A 21,316-nucleotide genomic window follows, 5' to 3' on the forward strand; every position below is an offset into this window, starting at 1 on the left:
AATTTTCTGGAAAAGAGCTGTTTAAATAACAATACTTCAGTGTTGCTTTGCATTTACACTGCCAGAATTATACCAGGCATCTAAAGGACCAGCCCTTGTGGGACACAGTGTCCTCGGCAAGATCTTTAGAAAAAGACAAAAAACAAAAACAGAAAGCAAAACTTGAAAGGAGAGACTCTATGGAGAAGAAAAAGGAGAGGAGAGAAAAATGATGCCAAAATATTTAATGTCAAATGCCAATACTAATATTTATTTAAATTTAACTGTTTTCAAATGAATAAGTTGCATCATTTATTATTAATATTATTGCAACATATATTATTAAGATTATTATTTGCTTAAAAATTGCCATGAATGAATTTTAAAAGGTAGGAAACCACAGGAGATTAATTTTAATGGGGGAATTATATCTTACTTCTTTGGTTATATAGATGAGTTTAATTTGCTTTGGAGATTTTAAGAAGAAATTTACTTTCAACTCTCTACCATAAATGCATATTAACCTAGGAGGTCATTATTTTTGGTTTTGAAAATTTAGTTCTTGCACCAATCAAATCCTTTATGTCTAAAATTTAGACTAAACACTGATTAAGATGCAAACTCCATCACGTGCACTCTATGTAGTCTAAGAGACGATTCACTCACCTATGGATTTGACAAGCGCTCACGGCTGTGTCTCCACCTCTCACCACATCTGAGATGTTTTTGTCATTCGAATGCTCTTCTGCTTCCTCTGGGGGGCTGCTTTTGGAAAGGAAGGGTTCAGGTTCCCCAGCACAGGCTTCTCTCTGATCTGTTTCAATCTGAATCAAAGGCACTTCCCTCGAGCAAAGTGATCGCCTTTTGTGGTTTATTGCTACAGTGTCCTGGCACGAGGAAGTTTCCTTTTTAGAATCTAAAGGGTTGTGGTTTGTAAGAGAAGCAGTTTTGCTCAAAGATGACACTGGGGGCTGTTTACATTCGGTAACAGAGTCTTTCCTCGGGCAATCGAGAGACTCCTGAACAAGCAGAGTTGGCCCACTGCACATCCTGCTGGCAGCTAATCTATTTGCACACGTCTCTGCTTGCGAGGGAGAGCCACCAGAAACAGGCTCAGCCTCGGCTTCCCCCGCATCATCCACAATGATTTTGTTCTTGCGCATGAGGGCCTCAATGGAGCTCGCCCACGTTTCATGAATTAACATGTTCGTGATGTGGTCAGTCCTACCTCTCCGATACAAGCAAGAGTCAGATTTGCAGAGACCGGATGAGGACGTGCTACTGACCGGCTGCACGCTTAGGAAATCCTGTGGGCAGTTCTGAGCAAAGCCATCTAAAGAGTTGGCTTTGATGGGCACATTCACTGTCAGCCTGGAGCATGGGGATCTGCTGTCTGGCATGGACGACTGTCTGTGGCACACTGGGGATCGCAGAGAAGGAGACAGCAGGCCGGCTGTCCAATCCTGGCTGCTCCGTCTGGAGGAGGTGCTTTCTCTGCTGTCTCTTTCGATGTCCCTCAGCATGTACCTGTAGAACTCCTCAGTGATGCTCTCTGTGCTGGACTGCTTAGAGGGACAGTTTGGCCTCACACTGAGGTGGTCACTTTTCCGGCACGCCTGTTGCATGGCTGAGCTCAGAATGCTGCTGGCGTTCTTGCCAGCGTAGTAATCCAGCAGTAACTCAAATCCTCTCCCTTCATTTTCCATCTGGTTCACCATGAACCTGGAAAACTCATCGGTGATGCTCTCACAGCTCGACTGTTTGGAGACAGAGCTGGCCCTGCTGACCGGCTGGCTCAGCGTGCTCATTAAGCCCAGGCTGTTGACATAGGCCCTGACCTCGGAGTCTTCCTCAGGAATGCTTTCGCAGCTAGAGGCCTTCAGCCGGCTCCACCTGTCACCGCTCAGTAAGCGATTCCGGGGATAGCCCTGCGCCTGCCACATGCCGTCCACCATAGAGAACTCCGATAGGTTCATGATCTTGGCTGCCACTTCATTGGCAAAAACGTTGACAGAATCTGGGACATCCTCAAGGTTCATGGACTCATCCACAACCCTGTTCATCAGCTTCTCTTTAAGCTCGGGATGCTCATCCGTCTTCCTCTTGATCTCACTGAGCCGGGGCGGCTTGTGTTTCCTCACAGCGGCCCCGCTCCCCTGGTTCTCTTTCTTCCTCTTCAAGGATCGGCAGGGTACACTGGGTGTCATCAGAAACTCACTCCCTCTTTTCCATGCACAGAACCAGGGTTGTTTTCCACTGGAGTTGTCAAGGCAAATCGCTGCAATTTCAGTTGCCATGGAGACGACCGTGTCTGCTAATTCTTCCGCAAAGTCTGTAATGCAGTAGATGTCTGGATGCTTTGTTTGAAGCATGGATTGAGCAGGAAGCAGCACGTCATCCCCTAACACGGACAGGTTGACTTGAACTTCGTCGATGCAAGATGTGGCAGAGTTGTACTTTTCTTGGGTGTTTGGGTGGATACTGTCCTCAGCCTCCTGGGAACTGCTTCTGGACTGGCCAACCGTCGGGGACCTTTGTGCTTCGGAAGAGACTCTGCATTCATTCTCACTGTGATGAGGGCTTTTTGTATCCTCTCCTGCTGTTCCTTTCAGATATATTTCCTTGGGGGTTGTTGTAGCAGTCGAAGAATCGGGCACCCTGTGACCATGTGATAATTCTGACTGCAGCATGGGGTTCTTGAAGAGGCCTGGCCTCACTCCACCGTTGTTTTGTTTTGAATACATGCCATCCACAAGATTGTTGATGACAAGACTCGTGTTGTGTGAATTGCTAAGTGGAGAGCTGCTGGAGGATTCAGTGGCTTTTGTCCAAGCTAGACTAGCACCCGGATCAGATGGCTGGCAGCCAGGTTCTGTCTCCCTCCTTCCGATGGTATCCTTAGAAAGGACAGCAGGACATTCCCCAAGCCGTACAATATGACTCATCTTCTTGAACGTGAAGCATATCACATCGAAAAGCAGTTGATTTGTACTTTCCATTAAGGTGTCCAGAATTTCAGATGAATACCTGTTGCCATTGGGGTCGATTATCATATTTTTGTGGTGAACTTCATCAATGGAATGCCTCAGGATAACATTGGACAGGGTATGTGCCAGTTCATTCCTGAGGACATTTTCTGAGCACAGGGTCTGAGACTTTGAAGCAGTTTCCATGATTCTCCTGTTCATGGAGTCCAGGAAGTCTCCAATACTACTGTAGGTATTAGGCCTTGTTAAAACCAGAGCAGCCTCCTTGAGCAATCCCTCAGCAATGGCTTCCTTGCCAAGCTCCATGCTTGCTAAACTACTAGGTGGGGGCATGGCTTCAGAAGCCTCAGCTGCAGGCGAGAGGCCACCACTTGGAGCCACTGAGCACATCACCTCTTCTCTTTCACCTAGACCACAGACAGCCACGGCACTGGCCACTTGAGTCATGCCACACAAAGCAGATGGAAAGGAGTACTCATTGATGGAAGGTTCCTTGAGTCCCTGGGGTGCCTGCGTTTGCAGTGCACCACTGCCCTCTAGTGGAAAGTTTGAGTCCACTTGCTCCATTTTGAGTCTTTCTGTGGCCTGTGGACTGGAAATGGTTCCAATCACAGTGGCTGCACAAGCTAACGCCACTTCTAGAGCACTCTGGGATTGTCTGCTGGGGTTCTCTCCAGAGAGGAGACTTGAGGTTTCAACAGAGGCTTCCATCTCAGGCCCTGAGAAGATGCCTGGCTCGGGGGCAGCATCGCTGCCATCTGGACTCTGAACGACGACTATTTTGGGGAGCTCATTCCATGACCGAGAAACCACTGTATCTTTTGTGGAATAGCAACTGGGAAGCAGAGAACTTCCTACAGAAACACTGACTGCAGATTCCTGGGGTAATGTGGGCTGAGACTGAGATAATCTAATAAACGCATCCTGCAGCACGGATTCTGCTAAATTTGTAGCATACTTGCCAGTGGTGACTTCTCCATCTTGTACAGGAGGGAGAGCGTTTCTTGTGTCTTCATGATCTCCTGGGTTTAGGTTGCTTCTCTGCTCAGCCACAGCACATGCAGAAGGTACATCTTTATCCATCATGGAGAAATAAGCATCTTTTGGAATATACAGTGCCTGTGATTTTTCCATTTGACCTTTAAAATCTTCTGAATAATAATAATGGGTGGCTTCTCTTTTATTCCCTACAGCTTCACTTTTCCACTGTGATGGCTTGGCTGAGGGATCTAGACTCTGCAAGGCTGTGTTCTTTGTTAGGGTTTCTGGAGATCGTTCTGTTTTAATCAATGGTGTGGGATATTTGTTGATGTATTTGTCTTCCAAAGCATAACGCCACTTTTCCTTGTTGTAATTCCATTCCTCCTGGGTGGCTCCCTTTAGCTGTTTACTTTCCAAAACATTGGCTGAGACATTTATATTTTCATAACCTAGTGAGGAGAATATGAGAGGCACTATTACTTTTTGGATAGCAGGTTACCATAAGTCTTAAGTAATAATTACTTTCTAAAAGTAAAGCATCAATAAGGACACGTGCACACGTATGTTTATTGCGGCACTATTCACAAGAGCAAAGACTTGGAACCAACCCAAATGTCCATCGATGATAGACTGGATTAAGAAAATGTGGCACTTATATACCATGGAATACTATGCAACCATAAAAAGGATAAGTTCATATCCTTTGTAGGGTCATGGATGAAGCTGGAAACCATCATTCTGAGCAAACTATCACAAGGACAGAAAACCAAACACCGCATGTTCTCACGCATAGGTGGGAATTGAACAATGAGAACACTTGGACGCAGGGTGGGGAATATCACACACTGGGGCCTGTCGTGGGGTGGGGGGAGGGGGGAGGGATAGCATTAGGAGATATACCCTAATGTAAATGATGAGTTAATGGGTACAGCACATCAACATGGTACGTCTATACCTATATAACAAACCTGCGCGTTGTGCACATGCATCCTAGAACTTAAAGTATAATAAAAAATAAATATAAATAAATAAAAATAAAGCATCAACTTTTTTCCCCCTTCAAGAATAACATTTTGAATGTTTTTCTTCAAGAAAAATGAATCGGAAAAGGCTTTCAAGTTTCATGACAGAATGCCACCCAAAAAAATGGCTTTCCATGTGGGATACAAATGCAAGTAGGAAGTGTTTGAGGGTTGAGGGTTGCCACCATTCTTCAGGGGAAAGCAATGCAGACAGGTGCATCTTAGAGCTTCCCATTGGGTACAAAGAGAGAAGGGAGGATGTTTACAGCAAGCTCAGTAGTGGGACTTGTTGCAAAGATTTGTTCTAAAATTTGCATGAGACTTGTCCCAGAGACAGTGGCAATAACATCTGGGGTACCCCTTCCTCTGTGGCTAAAAGTGGGGAGGAGGAACACATTGTTCATTGAGCTCTGTGAGTGGGTCAACAGAAAGAGCTGAAGAAATGAGTGCTAAACACTTTCCTGGATTACCTCTTTCTGTCTTCACAAAAATCATTAGCTACAGGCATGATTGCACTCCCAAATTAGACAAAGAAACTAGGCTCAGAAAGATTAGATGACTGGCGCCAGATCTCACAGCCTCAATGTGGCAGTGCTGGGATTCAAGCCCAGGCTGGTCCAACTTGGATCTAACTAATATACGGCTTTTATGGAAGTCTTAGGGAAGTTAACTTTCCTCCCAGTGATTGCCTCCATCTCTTGGCAGGCAGGAGGATTTACCTTTAAAGTACACAAATTCCCTTCAGCATCCCTAAGGCATCATTTGGGAGTCTGGATCCATCCAACCATTAAATCTGCTAAGTGTGTTTGTCAGCATCTTCACCAGTGTTCTCATATCCTCCTTCCTTCCTTCCTTAAGATTCAGCAAGTAAAAATTGTGATGTGTCAGCCAAACTGATGTGGCCTGGAACTTTTCTCAAATCCCACCCAGACATTTTTATATGGGGACTAATTTCAGGAGGCACTAATTAGAAAGTTCTCACCGTTCCTAGATTCATCCACCTCGCTTTCCTCCTCCAAGTGCTCAGAAGCAGTGAGAAAGTCTTCCTCGATTGAGGATAAGGAACAGTTCGTGTCATCCTCCAGTTTTAAGATGTTTGTTTCCAGGTGGAGCTGTCGCTCCTGCACCAGTTCCAGACCAATCAGAAATTTGTTGATTTCAAAGATGATGCAATTGGTACTGTTTGGTCTGTTCCCTCTTGCACACTGGACCAAGCAGATATCTGGCAGCCAAGGGCACTAAAAGTGGAGAGAAAAGAAGGCATTTATTCAAAAGGGAAAATAAAAGACTATTGCCTCTGACCTTTCCTTTTCCACTAAGCTCCCCTGTTAATAGGAGTGGGGACCTTTAAAATATGTGAAATGTCTTCTGGGATTATATTAATAAACTGCTTGAAAAAAATTCAAGTGATGTTTTGGAACACAAGGTACCTAGGAGAAAGCCTGACTTGGGGGAAAATAGATCGGCTGTATCACATATTTTAGTTCCCCTTGGTCAAAGCAAAAATTGAACTGGGCAAAGTTAAACAGGCAAAGAAGATTTTTATTCAAGGCTATTAAAATAGGGAAGAGAGGCCAGCATTAAGCTGGACCACAACTCCACTGAACAAAAGGCAATAGGGTTTTTAAGGGCTAGAGTGATGGGGCAGATCTTAGGTCATCTGTGTTTGATCATTGGCTTTACCCAAAGAAACAGTAAACTTTCTTGTATCTTTTTGACAGGAGGTGGTTTTACAACCTGGAGCAAGATGCCCACTGAAGTTAGGTTCTTACGCTCCCATAAAGACTGGGGACATTAAGGGAACTATCTTCCTTGATGATTACATTTCAACGAGACAGCTCCCAGGTCCTTGAGAAAGACATTTCTGGGTATAAAGCTGGCAAGAGGCTTTTACAAAATGATTTACCTCTCAAAAAGGCAGAGGAATTTGCAATTATAAATGTTCTAGATTAAATGCTCTAAGAAAAGGGAAGTCAGGGTCTAGAGTCAGGAAGGAGCCTGTCCACATTTTGGTCAAGCTGAAGGGAATGTCAACGCTGTCTTGGTTACCTCTCTTGATTGAATTGAGTCCCAGTTTGTCAGACCAGTATCTTTCTCTGCCTTGAAGATACTCAGTGAGACCTCCACTAGCACTTCAGATGTACGGTAAGTGTTCTATCAACTACAGTTAGATTCTATAATTTGTATTGTTTATCTGAAGAAGCAGTCAACATGAAATTAAATGAAATCCATAGGAAGTGAACTAATTATCTCTAAAAGACCAGCGTGTGGTAAGAACAGTGATAAAGAGGCCCAAATTATAGAATCATGTACTAGTTAGACCTGTTAATTCTGTTCAGTTCTAGGGTTACAAACCATATCCTCATTCTCCACTACACATTTTCACTATTCATATTATTTATTGCCATTGGAATAGTAATAAAAGATTCCAATAATTCTAGGAGAGATGATTATAAAATGAAGAATTCAATCCTTCTCCAAGGGGTTCAGGAATCCCCTGGGGGCTCAAAAATTGAATTCCCCTGTATGCATATGTGATTAGGTCTATTTTTCAAAGAAGGTGGTCCATTGCCTGGTTTTTCTAAGTGTGGGTATGGACCTGCAGCCATGGCATCACCTGGGAGCTTGTTGGATATATTTACTCTCAGGCCTCAACCCAGATCTACTCAATCAGAATCTGCGTTTCCAAGGAATCTGTTGGTAATGGGTACATGCATTAGCATTTGAGACCCACTGGTCTATAGCTTTTATTGAATTTACAAAGTATCTGTGATCCCCCAAATGGAGAGGAACTGCTGTTGTAGAGTAAGTAGAAGTTGGCTTAATTTTCTTTCCACTGAATTTAGACACACTACACTAAACTGAAACTTACCCGGTATTTTCCGAGTGCCTATTGTATGCAAATTATGCAACGAGGTGCAAACATGAATCAGACAATTGCCTTGGGGAGAAGGGCACACTATACTAACAGTCAGTCAACCTCACCAGAGTCCAAGTGATTCACGTGGAGTTGATTCACCTCCAGCTCCGGAGGTGATCATGTGACTCAAGCCTGGCCAATCTGAATGATGCATTCCTTGGGTCATAGTGATTGGTTCAGAGATGGGCATGTGACATTTGAGAGCCAATAGGATGCAATGAGGCTTTTGCTGAAAACCACCTGGAAATGACGTTCCATTCACACTTTCCTGACTTGAACCCAAAGGGATATTGCTTCCTTGTAGGAGGAGCTTGTCTGATAATGGGGTCAATGGAGAGAAAACAGGAAAGAGGCCACAAGAGAAAAATCCATGTCTTGATGACATTGTTTTTAAGTCTCTAATCTACTCCTGGATTTTTCTGGTTACATGAAACCATATGCTCTCTTTTTGTTTAAGCTAATTTTCTGCCATGTTTAATTAAGAATCTAACTGGGATTAATCAGGGTCTAGTAAGTTAAACTCAAGGTCAAGTCCAATTAATGTCAATACCAATTTTCATAGAGATATTGAAAGAAAGCTGGAATTTCTCAGTAATACCTATACTTGCCAAAAGCTAGGAAAATTGTTCTATAATGCAGAGGCAGCTTTTAAAAAGTATGCGTATTCTAAAAAGAAAATGGGAATAAAGTCTTCACTCTAGGATTCATGTAAAATTTATAGGACACAAACCTTGTTAGTAGCTACAAAGTCAGGAAGATCTGATTACCTGGAAATAAAGCCTCCTCATTTATTAATTGATTTATCACACTGTATTATGTTTCTTGAGATTTGGAGACTTTGGGGCTTTTTGATATTTTGAAGAGTTGAAGGATAAAATAAGACTTTAAAAATGGACAATGAAATTAAAACCCAAGGAAGAACAATTTGTGGAAAACAAATGCTCATCATTTTAATCTGGAGCTGTTACATATCACTGTAACATACTTTATGTGCATTTTTCTCGTAAATTAAACAATTTTACTTACATGTCTTTAAATAAATAATGTTATAGTGATTTATATAGTAGGAGTGCACATGAGTGCACTGAATGATAATAGTAAGTATTTTAGTTACTGCTTTATTTTTAATAACATTTGTTTTGGAGGAGGGATATTTTATTCGTTGGGCCCAAGACACTCTCTTTCCATCCTTGAAGCTGCCATTCTGGATTTACTAGCTTGGCTAGTTTGGTACCTCCTAAGGAATACATAACATCTGAAAGATGATACTGTGGGATTCTGAAATAGAATTTTGGTACTGCTCCTAAAAGAGGAGACAGTTCTGTTTTCATTTTTCCAGTAGATTTGTAGAAAACCAAGCTAAGTAACCAATGCCTACTCTATCTGTTCTAGTTCAAATACAACTTAGGAATTTGAGAAGACAATAGAAATTAGGAGTTGATGTAATAAAAGCTCTGTCAAACTCTAAGTGGTGGTATTTAAGAGAAATATAAATGCAGACATTTCTCAAATATAAAGACACTTTGATTCCTATGTTACAGAAGCTTATGTGTAGCGTTTATTTGGGGGTTACACTGATCTGTGCTGAGCTAACTCTAGATTTAAGTGAATGGCTTATCAAGAACTTACGTCTTACCTGTGAAACTTCAAAATCTGCCTGGAGATTTCCAGAGGCTAATCCACTTAGGACGACAATTTCATTTTCTTTTGGTTGTTGGACATTCATGGAACTGATAAGTTTTGGAAGATCTGGTGAAACATTGACCAGTTTCTGTAAAGCAAGAATCTTTATTAGTTTAGCTGATTTCTTTTCACCATATCCTACTCACAAACTACTTTACCTTCGGAAATAATACTCACAACTGCTCATACTATAGATTGCTTAATCTACTAAGATTCTTACTAGAAGAAATTTCATAAAATGGAAGCATGCAAGTTTATTGAAAGAGAAAATACAAACTTTAAAAATTCTTTACTTCTATATTTTACGAAACTAAACATTTTACAAAGTAAACATAAAGTAAACATTAGGATAGTAATTACTATCCTACCACAGGTATAAATAGTAACTTGGAAAAATGTTCCCTTTAAAGACCTTGCATAAAAGTTTTTTTTTTTTTTTTTTTTTTTTTTTTTTTTTTTTTTTTTTTACTAATAATCTTCTGATATGGCTTGGCTCTGTTACCCCGTGCAAATCTCATCTTGTAAATGCTATAATTCCCACATGTTGTGGGAGGGACCTGGTGGGAGATGATTGAATCATGGGGGCAAGTCTCTCCTACGCTGTTCTCGTGATAGTGAACAGATCTCATGAGATCTGATGGTTTTAAAAAGCAGGACTGTTTTCTGCACAAGCTCTCTCTTTGCCTGCTGCCTTCCACATAAAATGTGACTTGCTCCTCCTTGCCTTCCACCATGATTGTGAGGTCTCCCCAGCCATGTGGAACTGTAAGTTCAGTAAACCTCCTTCTTATGAGTCCAATAAACCTCTTTCTTATGTAAATTGCCCAGTATCGGTATGTGTTTATCAGCAGTGTGAAAATGAACTAATACATCTCCTGTTCTAATTTTCAATAATAATAATTATAATAAAATTATGACTAGCATTGATTTTACTCTATATACTAAGCACTATGCTAGAGCCTGTATATAGGTTAAATCTGACTACATTTAATCTTCACAACAATCCTATATGGATTAGGTACCATTATTCCTTTCATGTTATCCACAAGCAGCCTCAGGTCCAGAGATGAGTAACTTGCTCAGTTCATGTAGCTACATCAGTGCCAAGGTATGCTCTTAGCCATAACAGATGATTATTTCAAATCACGCACATAAACTCTTCAAACACGCTACTCTTAGATGCCAACTTGCTTTGGCCCTCCCTGCTGTCTGATGAACTCTGCACCATAATTCTATCAAATAAAATTATGTGTGCAATTTCTTTTGAAAATCCCATAGGACTATACAGATGATGATATTTGGGGCTTGGTGAAAATGTGTAATAGATTAGCAGTGTGGGAAACTGGGTTTGAGAAGCTTGAAGTACAGCATTGTCAATATGGGAATAACTGTCAATAACCGAGTAATTGCAGGTCTACTGTTCGGTGAAAATCAAGTGGCAAATCGTGTGCTGTTATACATTAAACAGTATTACACCAAATGGTAAATTCAAACCATTGTCAGCATTTGGCATGGAATGGCAACCTTATTACAGCACTTAATTATTCCCATTGTATCAGCAGGCTCTAGTTCCAGAGGACTGAATAGATCTTCAAGTTTTTGCGTACTGTCAAGCATTTACATCAGGGCCCTCACGGCCTTGGATGTGCTTGGGGAATTTAGCTGCAACAGGATGCAAAACGTTCAAGCCACGGGTACAGATAGAGCATTTGATGAAAGCAGCAGGAAGAAGCAAATCTGAGAGACAGAGGGGAGGGTTGGCTGGTATCAGCAGGTTTGGAAAAATCTTGGAAAAGTCATCTACAAATAGCCATTTTAAGGCACTGATGGGCAAGAGGATGTGTGCCTGCTTGGACAGTTCTGCCTACATGGGAAAGCAAGTTTCACAAAAGTAAAAAGGGCAAACTGTAGAGGGTAAGTGCTAGGGAAAGGGTTGGGGAAATGGACTGTAATGAAACTATCTAACCAAAGAGTCTCCTACAAAATGAGCATTATTTACAGATGAAATCAAGTTGAATAGTCCTTGTAATCACCTCCTGGACAGCTTGAGTTTCAAATGTTACCTGTTGCAGGTGCTCTGTGCTGCATTCATCCTTGTTCACATCAAGATTCACAAAGCAGACCTGGGAAAGAGGGCAAAAATAGTACATTAGAGTCAAAACCTGACTGTCTTTTTAGAAGAAAGCAAGCCGGAATCAGCTGGGGCAAATGCTTTGGGAATCTTCCACATCTTAGACAGTTTGGCATAGAAATAGTCATTTCAGGGCGGGCATGGTGGCTTATGCCTATAATCCCAGCACTTTAGGAGGCCAAGGTGGGCGGATCACAAGGTCAAGAGATTGAGACTATCCTGGCCAACATGGTGAAACACTATCTCTATGAAAAATACAACAATTAGCCGGGGGTGGTGGCACACGCCTGTAGTCCCAGCTACTCGGGAGGCTGAGGCAGGAGAATTGCTTGAACCCGGGAGGTGGAGGTTGCAGTGAACCGAGATTGTGCCCACTCCAGCCTGGGGACAGAGTGAGACTGCATCACAAAAAAAAAAAAAAAAAAAAAAAAGAAAAAAAGAAATAGTCATTTCACTTTGGAGCCTCTAAATAGCTCTCCAACACCCTACTCAGCTTCCCACTGGTTACAACAAATGCCCTCTTCCTTTTATGGCCCAACATACTAAAAAGGTCTGCTTGTATTAGAGCGAATAGAACAGTTACAACAAAATCTTCAAGTTTATAAGGTGTTATCAATTCTCATGAAATAGGAAAAATAACTTTTCATGCTCTAAGGCTGTTTGTAATTGCAATAAATACTTTTCTTTATTTTCTCCTTTCCACTTCTCATTTTTGCTCCTTTTCTCCACCCGCTTTTAATATAGTGCCTAATAAGCCAGGACTCCTCTTTGCCACATTGTTTTAGTTCATTTGACTTTATTTTACCTTGTTATACTATTTGCCACTTTGCTGGCCATCTTGGATAAATGTCTGAATGGGTTAGTCTAAAAACAATAGCCATGATATTAAACAATAAATCTGAACAACAATGAAACATTGTTATCAAGTCATATGCTGCATAATGAACAACATTTTGGTCAAGAACTGATCACGTATACAACAGTGGTCCTTTAAGATCATAATACCGTAGTTTTACTGTTTTTACCTTTTCTATGTTTACATAATCATTACATACAAATATTTAAGGATTGTGTTTCAGTTGCCTGTGGTATTTAGGACAGAAACATGCTGTCCAGGTTTATAGCCTAGGAGTAATAGGTTATACCACATAACCTAGGGGTACAGTAGGCTATGCCATCTAGACTTGTGTAAGTACAGTCTATGATGTTCAAACAGTGACAAAATCACCTAATGATGCATTTCTCATAACATGTCCCCAAGAGTAAGTGACTCATGCCTGTAATTTAAATCCCAAACATATCACATAGTTAGAAAACCACTACGAGCATTCAGATGGGGTTGGAGAAAAGAAAGTTAAAGTTTTCAAAGAGGTTAGCTATGTGTTTGAAAGATAAAAAGACTTTTGTTGGATAGGGAATGGGTGGGGACCATCACTAGTGGGTTGGACAGACAACATGATTAATACTTTCAGATGAGAAGGTGTAACACGCTGTCAAGCCACAGAGAATAAGAGAATCTGATTGCAGGCAGGCCTAGAGGAAGGGAAGTGTCGGTTATTAGGTCTAGTTAGGTTTGTGCTACATGAGAAGATGCAAATGAAGTTCTTTAATACTTTGCTAAAAATCATCCAAAGGTTTTTATTTCTAACAAGTTGATTTGATGATACAAAACTGAGAACATTAATTACCTGGAATTTAGTTAGACATTTGAACTTTCAGATGCCTGCAAATATATGGGGATTTCTGATCTTAGTTACTTTTTGGGGTCATGGTTTCTTAGTCCATCTTTTTTCTTTTTGAGGTTAAAAAAATAATGGAAAGGTTTTGAGAATGATCTTAAAAACTGAAACAGAAGTATAAAGATCATGTCTGCTTTAGTCCCAAAGAATAAGAGATTGCTTCAAGTTTCATGGGCTCATGAGATCCTTGAAGTGTAACCCTAGGGTGCACCAAGTGGCTGTTAAGAATAACTTGTGTTGCGGGAAGTCAGGGAGCCCGAATGTTTCTGATAATTTGATGGGCATTAGGGAGAAGAAAGGGCATAAAAGGACCCACACTCTCATCAGAAGTTCTTTTTACTCTGCGTTAATAAGATAGAAAAACAGGAAGAAATCGGCACGAGTCCCTTTGCAGACAGTGCGAATGGAAGCATAAACAGAAGATGGAGCTCAGAAGCAGTTCATGATCTAGGGAAGTTTGAAAATATTCATATAATAATTGAAACTTTGCCCTTGGAAAACTAGTTCAATATCCATCAGTGCTCGGGGACTTTTAATAACATGCAACTGGGACTGGAGATATTGAATTGATGACAAGATTTTCCATTCACCTTAAAGAAAGGCCCATTACCTTGCCCCTGGGCATGACAAAGCTTTTATTATCCTGCATCACAGTGGGAGAGGGCAAAGCAGAGACCAGAAAGCAAAGAAAGGCATTTATAGTAACAATTTGTCTGCCTTCCAATATTTTCTTTAGTTCTCTGAGGATGAACTCTCTTTTCACCCATTCTAGGCTACTAAATGAAACTCTGCCTACACCTGAAGGACACTCTCCACATTTGCTAGCTGAACCAAGATAAAAACAAAGCAAGACACAAACCGACTTCTTGCTTATACTTCTTATGCACATCTTTCAATATCTTGGTAGTAGAGGATGATCCAGGCTTCTTAGGGCCTGATGTGCATGCAATGTGAGGCCTTCTTTAAGAAATGGAATAGCAGTGGCTCAAGCCTGTAATCCTAGCACTTTGGGAGGCCGAGACGGGTGGATCACGAGGTCAGGATATCGAGACCATCCTGGCTAACACGGTGAAACCCCGTCTCTACTAAAAAATACAAAAAACTAGCCGGGCGAGGTGGCGGGCACCTGTAGTCCCAGCTACTCGGGAGGCTGAGGCAGGAGAATGGCGTGAACCCGGGAGGCGGAGCTTGCAGTGAGCTGAGATCCAGCCACTGCACTCCAGCCTGGGCGACAGGGCGAGACTCTGTCTCAAAAAAAAAAAAAAAAAAAGAAATGGAATAACGGTCAATTGTGGTGGTTCACGCCTGTAATCCCAGTACTTTGGAAGTCCAAGGCGGGTAGATCATGAGGTCAAGAGATTGAGACTATCCTGGTCAACATGGTGAAACCCCATCTCTACTAATAATATAAAAATTAGCCAGGCTTGGTGGCGTTCGCCTGTAATCCCAGCTATTCTGGAGGCTGAGGCAGTAGAATCACTTGAAGCTGGGAGGCATAGGTTGCAGTGAGCCAAGATCATGCCACTGCACTCCAGCCTGGCAACAGAGCAAGACTTCATCTCAAAAAAAAAAAAAAAAAAAAAAAGAAAGAAAGAAAAGAAGTATTCTAAATTAGGTGTGAGAGTGAATATTTACTTATTTAGAAGGAAAAAAGGAATCACAAGAAAGCTAGAACTTAAAAGGGCTGGCAAATACTAAAACATAAAAACTGCCAGAAATATGATATCTAATTGACTGCCCAATGCACCTCCATAATACTTTTTTTTTTTTTTTTTTTACATTTTTGACTAAATACTCTTCGGTCACTTCTTCATGTGAAAGCAATATGGAAATATTGTCTTCTCTAGAGAAACTAGAAAAATAAGCTAGTTTTCCTCTAATATGGTTGACTGATTTTTTTAACTTCCAAATTTTTATTGAAAATATGTTTTTCAGCTTATTGTCAAATTCAGTGGGAAACTGCTAAACAGTTTCTTTCATATATGAGTTGTTATAGACATACTCACTCTTTGTAGTACCTTTACACTTTTGTACTCTAAAGACATAATTTGGATTAATTCTCTTTTGTGTGATTTCCATGAAAAAAAAGTATCATGCATTTCTGATTTTCAATGCTGTACTATCAAATAAATGCCCACCAAGAGGAAATTTCTGCTTGACTAGGCCTCAATGAGGACCCAATTTTGCACTTCAGTTTTACATGTCTGATGAGTGGAAGAATTTTACACAGAGTAGCTTCTGGCATGTAAACTTTGTTTTCTCTCACTGCCTACATAGTTTTGGTATTGGAAACTGTAGGACATGCTCACACTATCCCTGACCTGACACATTCATGTTGCAGTGTCTGGCTGGGTTACCACTCTTGATGGTAGAAGCATTCCTGGAAGTCATTGCTGTATGTGGATGGCTAGCAATCACTTCACTGTATATGAAAATGATATCAAGCCACATAAATATATCTCATGTAAACACAACCCCCTCAATTTCCCTTAAGCCAGAGCCCAATAACACCTGTGGTCACTCCAGTGACTCTCAGTATGGGGGGAGGTAAGAGGTAGTAGGAGTCGAAATGGAAAGAGATAATCAAAATTAAAATATCTTACTTTGAATATTTTACAAAAACACATAGCCATGTGAATACATTGATAGGCCCTGTCCCAAGGGCCTTGAAACTGGGGCCTATGCATATTAACAGCCCTGAAACCTAAAGTTTGATAGTTTTATAGTAAATCTACTTCTTGATGAAATGGACCATGTGACTGGATTGCTCTTAGCAAGTTTTCAATCTCTATAAACTGGGGCTATTAATTGAGATTTAAGCAACCACTAATGCTGAAGTCCAAGGAGAATATAGAACCAGGCTCTATCTAGGAGAGCTGGGGAGTGGTGAGCCTGGATTAGGAGGCTTTGATGAGGAGACCGAATGTTTGATGAGGAGATCGAATGTCTCCAAAGTGCATGGTGTCAATCCTGGGTGCTGAGAAGACAAACAATACAAGGCATTATTCGTGCTCTTGGGAGTTATGATCTGTCTGAAGGCAGGACATGTCCTTAAAGTGACACAAATATCATGGGCCATGTGTGCTGGAGAAGGGAGTTGGGAGAACTGGGTCCATCATGAACATGTTTACAGTGTTATTACAGGAGGAAACTTTTGGTAGTGGGAAACTGAAATAAAGTTTTTTATTTATTTTGTTTTTTGCAGGAGCACTTAGGATAAATGTTATGTGTGACTACAATGATAAAGCCTGGAAGATTCTGCATTACGGTTCCATGAGCTGGAGAGAATCCTGTCGGTGCGCAGGCTAGGGCTGCATGCTGGAGCCACCAGCCGATGGAGAATAAGGCATAAGTACTGTGATGCTTTTGCATTATTTGTAAAATGCCTGCATGAGCAAATCCAAATATGCCACATGACCTAGGAAAGGATTTTTTTAAGTATGTATTTTTACATAATTATTCTTTTTTCTTGAACATAGAAGTGATTGATTTTCCTACAGCCTTCACAACCTGTTAGTTCATGAGGGCAGGCCCTGTCCATCACTGGATGCCCAGTGCTCAGCATGGTGCCAGGCATCTGGCAGATGCCCAATAAATTCTTGTTGGTGAGTGCAGGTGACAGGTGTACAAGAAAGGGACATTTGTAATAATCATTTCCCTTATTTATAGAATGAATTCCAGTGTAGTCAATAAACAATTTTCTTCCCATAAAGGTATAGGGAATATGTAGAGAAGCTACAGAAGAATTAAATGAGCTAATCACCCAGCTATTGGCTCCTATTTCCAGTACTTAGATTGGCTTCTTTTTCTCACAAAGAAGGATTTGCTAAAAAATAGAAGAAGACAAAATGTTGAGAATCATAAGTGTAATAAAGCCACATAAAAGGTGCTAACGTTTTTCTTGGAATTGCAGCTCCTTCCTCTTCACATAAAATACATTTCTTTTGTGTATTTGTGCACATGTCCTTACTGAGACCATCTGCAGACATACTCAGCTGAAGCAGATGGAAACACGCATCATCCCAAAAGCATACAAGCAGTTCTTCTCTTGCTTCCTTAACAGAGCTAATTTGTGGTTGTACTCTATGTTTTACACTCAAATGCTGCTCTTCTGTCATTATTATGGTTTTTAAAGAAGACATTGCAGGAATAAATATCACTGAGAAGATGACACCACCTTATGATTTTGACTTTTATATAATCTAATAAAATATTCCTCAAAACTACTTATATGTAATAAAAATTTGAATGTCTATAGGAAATATACTTTATTTTTTAGTATCATGGGTTATTAGCCAAGTAATCTCAGTGATTACTCTTATTTATGACTCTCTTTTCATAAATGAAGCTCCATGTAGGCATTTATAACACTCAAATTTTATTGTGAAATTTTGTTAACTGGTGATATAAAATATACCTTTGTGAAAAACGGATGTGAGGAAGAGGCTGACATGAAAATCTAGTATTCAATACAAAACAAGTAATTTTTAAGTGGATTGTAATTCACAGAAACTTTTTTGAGGCAACTGTATTTCCTAAATAGTTTTATTTGACACAAATAAAGTCAGACGAAATCACTGCTTTTATATCAGATAAAAATGAGTTTGACTTTTTGAATTGAAAACACATAGAAACAACTGATGATGACAATTGTCGGGATCAAAAGCATATCATAAGTGCAGTTTTATGTTTTCATGTATTAATTTTAGTCAACATTTTAGACTATTCTGATAGTGAAATGCAATCATTAAGAGATGTCATTGTATTCTGTGTCCACTAGGGGCAAATCACTGTGCCAGAGGTCAGATGACACCAGCGTTTTAGGCTAGGAGTGAGCCCTTCGATTTCCTCTGCTTGAATTTTTTTCATTTTTCCTAAAGCTAGCTAACATCTATTAAGAAAACCTTTTCAGAAAATATTAACCCACAGCATGAATTACCTTAAAATCTAGATATTTGAATGTTGAATATGACCAAATATATACTTATAGTTTTCCTTAGAAGAAAAGCAATTCTTTCTTTTAAGCAGCTTCTAACAATGCAGCCATCTGGCCATGTGGGATATGACAGCATCTCTTAATTTGATGGCATCAAAATGCTGATTCACAAAGCATCCAAAGAAAACATTGCCTCCTTTCTTTTTCTAACCAAAAGGCTTCTGCTAGATTCAGGACCCTGGACCAAAATTACCTTCTAAAGAATATGACATTTTTTCTGCCTAGGACTGTAGGCAATTTTTTCATCAATGGTATTATGCCACCATGCTGTGGCCATTCTGGAATACATTTGACTATTTGGGAAAATACTGCATTTATATCCAGTCATTGCTTTGAAGTGATTGCAGCAATTACACGAAATGAAATATAAAGTTTTATTGACATTTAAGACTGTCCAGCTTCTCTCCCTTTTTTATTGTCAACATTAAAAATAATTTTGAATTGCAATTCTGGGGGAAGCTCCTCGAACAGTTTGTGATAAGAGATACAGTAAAAGGAGCACAAATACCTAAAATACTAGAGGTGTTTTAACTAAACATACCTGAAGTCAATTTTATTGATAGCTTAAAAAATAAAATTAAAAAATAAGTATACACTCAAGATAATTAGCTATTTTGCCCGAAAAATGTAGTGTTTATTGTCTTAGACTTTTCATTTGAATCAAGAGGATACACTTACATGTAACGTCTGATGTACTTTTACTAGATATGTAACATATTATATTTATTTTAGATTTCCATTTTAAAGATCTGTTACTAGCAAGTGTTTCCTTCTTGAAAGTAGGCCCTGAATAATTATTTGGACCAGATGAAAACTAAAGAATCAGTAGAAAAATGTGTTTCTACACTTCACTTGCTTGGAAAAATGTGTTCTGGGTTATATAAAAATAAAGTGGTAATAGAAAATTAGCATAATAAAAATACACAGTACCATAAGATGTTTTCCTATATGATTTTTTGAGAATAGCTTTCTTGTGTTTTATCAGTCACCGGCAGTTTCTCTAGTGTGGCTATTCTCTGTTTTCCATCAATCAGTAATTTTTTGTGGAATTCCACTACATGCCAACACTAGACTCTAAGTTTAAGGCAGATATTCTAGGCACTAATTTCTTTTCTCAGGGATAATCATTTTTATTTCCAAGGGCCCTTAGGAAAGTTAAATCAGGATTCTCCAAGTATTTGTTTAGAAGACAGTTCTGGGCTGGGCACAGTGGCTCACACCTGTAGTCCCAGCACTTTTGGAGGCCAAGGCAGGTGGATCACATGAGTTCGGGAGTTCGAGGCCAGCCTGGCCAACATGGCGAAACCCTGTCTCTACTAAAAATACAAAAATTAGCCAGGCATAGTGGTGCATGCCCGTAGTCCAGCTACTCAGCAGGCTGAGGCAGGAGAATCGCTTGAACCCAGGAGGCGGAGGAGGTTGCAGTGAGCAGAGATAGTGTCACTGCACTCCAGCCTGGGTGACAGAGTGAGACTCTGTCTCAAAAAAAAAGAAGAAGAAAACAGTTCTACATTCTCTGAAATCTTATGATCACTAGAGGGTATAACCTTGGCTTAGAGTAATTGTATTACTCTATGTAATACAGTGCAGATTTGCTGAATGAATCTAGGTGGTAATGTGGAGCGGAGGACACTGGCCGTGGGAGGGGATGTGCAGATGCTGGCTCTGCTCTCAGCTCCCATGCTGTTGTGAGGAAAGGAGATGGGAGCCATGTCCTGTGGCTTGTGAATTGTCAGGTGAGTCTTAGAAACAGAGCAGCTAGTCATCTTCTACTAGTCGGCAGTCTTAAGGCTGAACCAGAACTATGAGGACTACTCTTATTTCCCGGAAAAGGGAGAAGAAAGTGAAAGTGGAAATTAAAAGGGCCCAAGTAGGAGACAGCAGAAGAAAAAGAAAAAAAACAAACAACAACAACAACAACAAAAAACAAGCAATCGTGCAAACAAACAAACCACCAATGGAGCACCACAGGTACTGGCTTACTCCTGGAAGGAGCTGCATTTAGGCCGGAAGACCACCTGGCTCTGGGAGTAAGAACATTTAACCTGCCTGCACGGCCCATCAGAATCATCTGGAAAGAGTTCTTACACCTGCATGTTCCTGGACTCTGAACCACAACTATTTCATCAAAATCTCTTGGGTTGGGGCCTGGGGATATTTACCCAATTATTTATCAATTCTTACTATCATTATGTATTTATTTTTTAAAGACAATGGCTTTATTCAGATCTAATTTACATACCATATGGCATATCCATTTAAAGTGTGTGATTCAATAACTTTTAGTATATTCATCATTTCTAAAAGAAGCTATATCCATTAGCAGTCATTCTCCATTTCCCCCAGATACCCTCTTCCCAGTCCTAGGCAACTATGAATCTACTTTATATTTCTATAGATTTGTTTGTTCTGGAAATTTAATATAAATAGAATAATATAATATGTAGTTTTTTGGTGACTGAGATCGACTATTTATAAAGAACAGCCATTTCTGAGAACATAAAACAATTAAAATTTGGCTCCTTGCCTGTAATTATTTTTTTCTGCCACCCAAATTCTACTTACTTGGCATAAGTATTTATTTCTGTTTAATTACATAAACATTATCTACTGACCTAAGACATTAAATTGCCTTTTCTAAACCTTTATTACTTATATATAAGAACAGAATGTTATTTTGTTTTTCAGGGCTATGGAACATTTAATTAAGAAATGACTTCCCTCTTGTTCCCAGAGGCGTTTATGACTTAATGGGTATAAATGGATGCCAGCATTATGGGTACTGCCTGTCATCATGTGTTATAATACCACGGAATGATTGCAAGGAATATGCAATAGGTATCCAACGACATACATGAAATTACAAGAAGATTGCAAT

The 21,316-nt window shown here is 40.1% G+C and overlaps 1 protein-coding gene across 2 annotated transcripts in view; it reads right to left on the reverse strand.

Annotated features, from left to right (window-relative positions):
- The window catches only part of SPHKAP (SPHK1 interactor, AKAP domain containing), a 194,954-nt gene that overhangs the window by 28,084 nt on the left and 145,554 nt on the right, over window positions 1–21,316 (reverse strand). For both annotated transcript variants that reach the window (XM_007966528.3, XM_007966526.3), the window contains exons 4-7: window positions 11,636–11,695; window positions 9,526–9,660; window positions 5,952–6,207; window positions 646–4,396 (exon numbers count right to left, since the gene is read on the reverse strand). In XM_007966528.3, coding sequence (XP_007964719.3) covers window positions 646–4,396; window positions 5,952–6,207; window positions 9,526–9,660; window positions 11,636–11,695 — 4,202 coding nt within the window. The remainder of the gene's footprint in view (window positions 1–645; window positions 4,397–5,951; window positions 6,208–9,525; window positions 9,661–11,635; window positions 11,696–21,316) is intronic.

The sequence above is a fragment of the Chlorocebus sabaeus genome, chromosome 10 (assembly GCF_047675955.1).
Source record: "Chlorocebus sabaeus isolate Y175 chromosome 10, mChlSab1.0.hap1, whole genome shotgun sequence".
Lineage (NCBI taxonomy): Eukaryota > Metazoa > Chordata > Mammalia > Primates > Cercopithecidae > Chlorocebus > Chlorocebus sabaeus.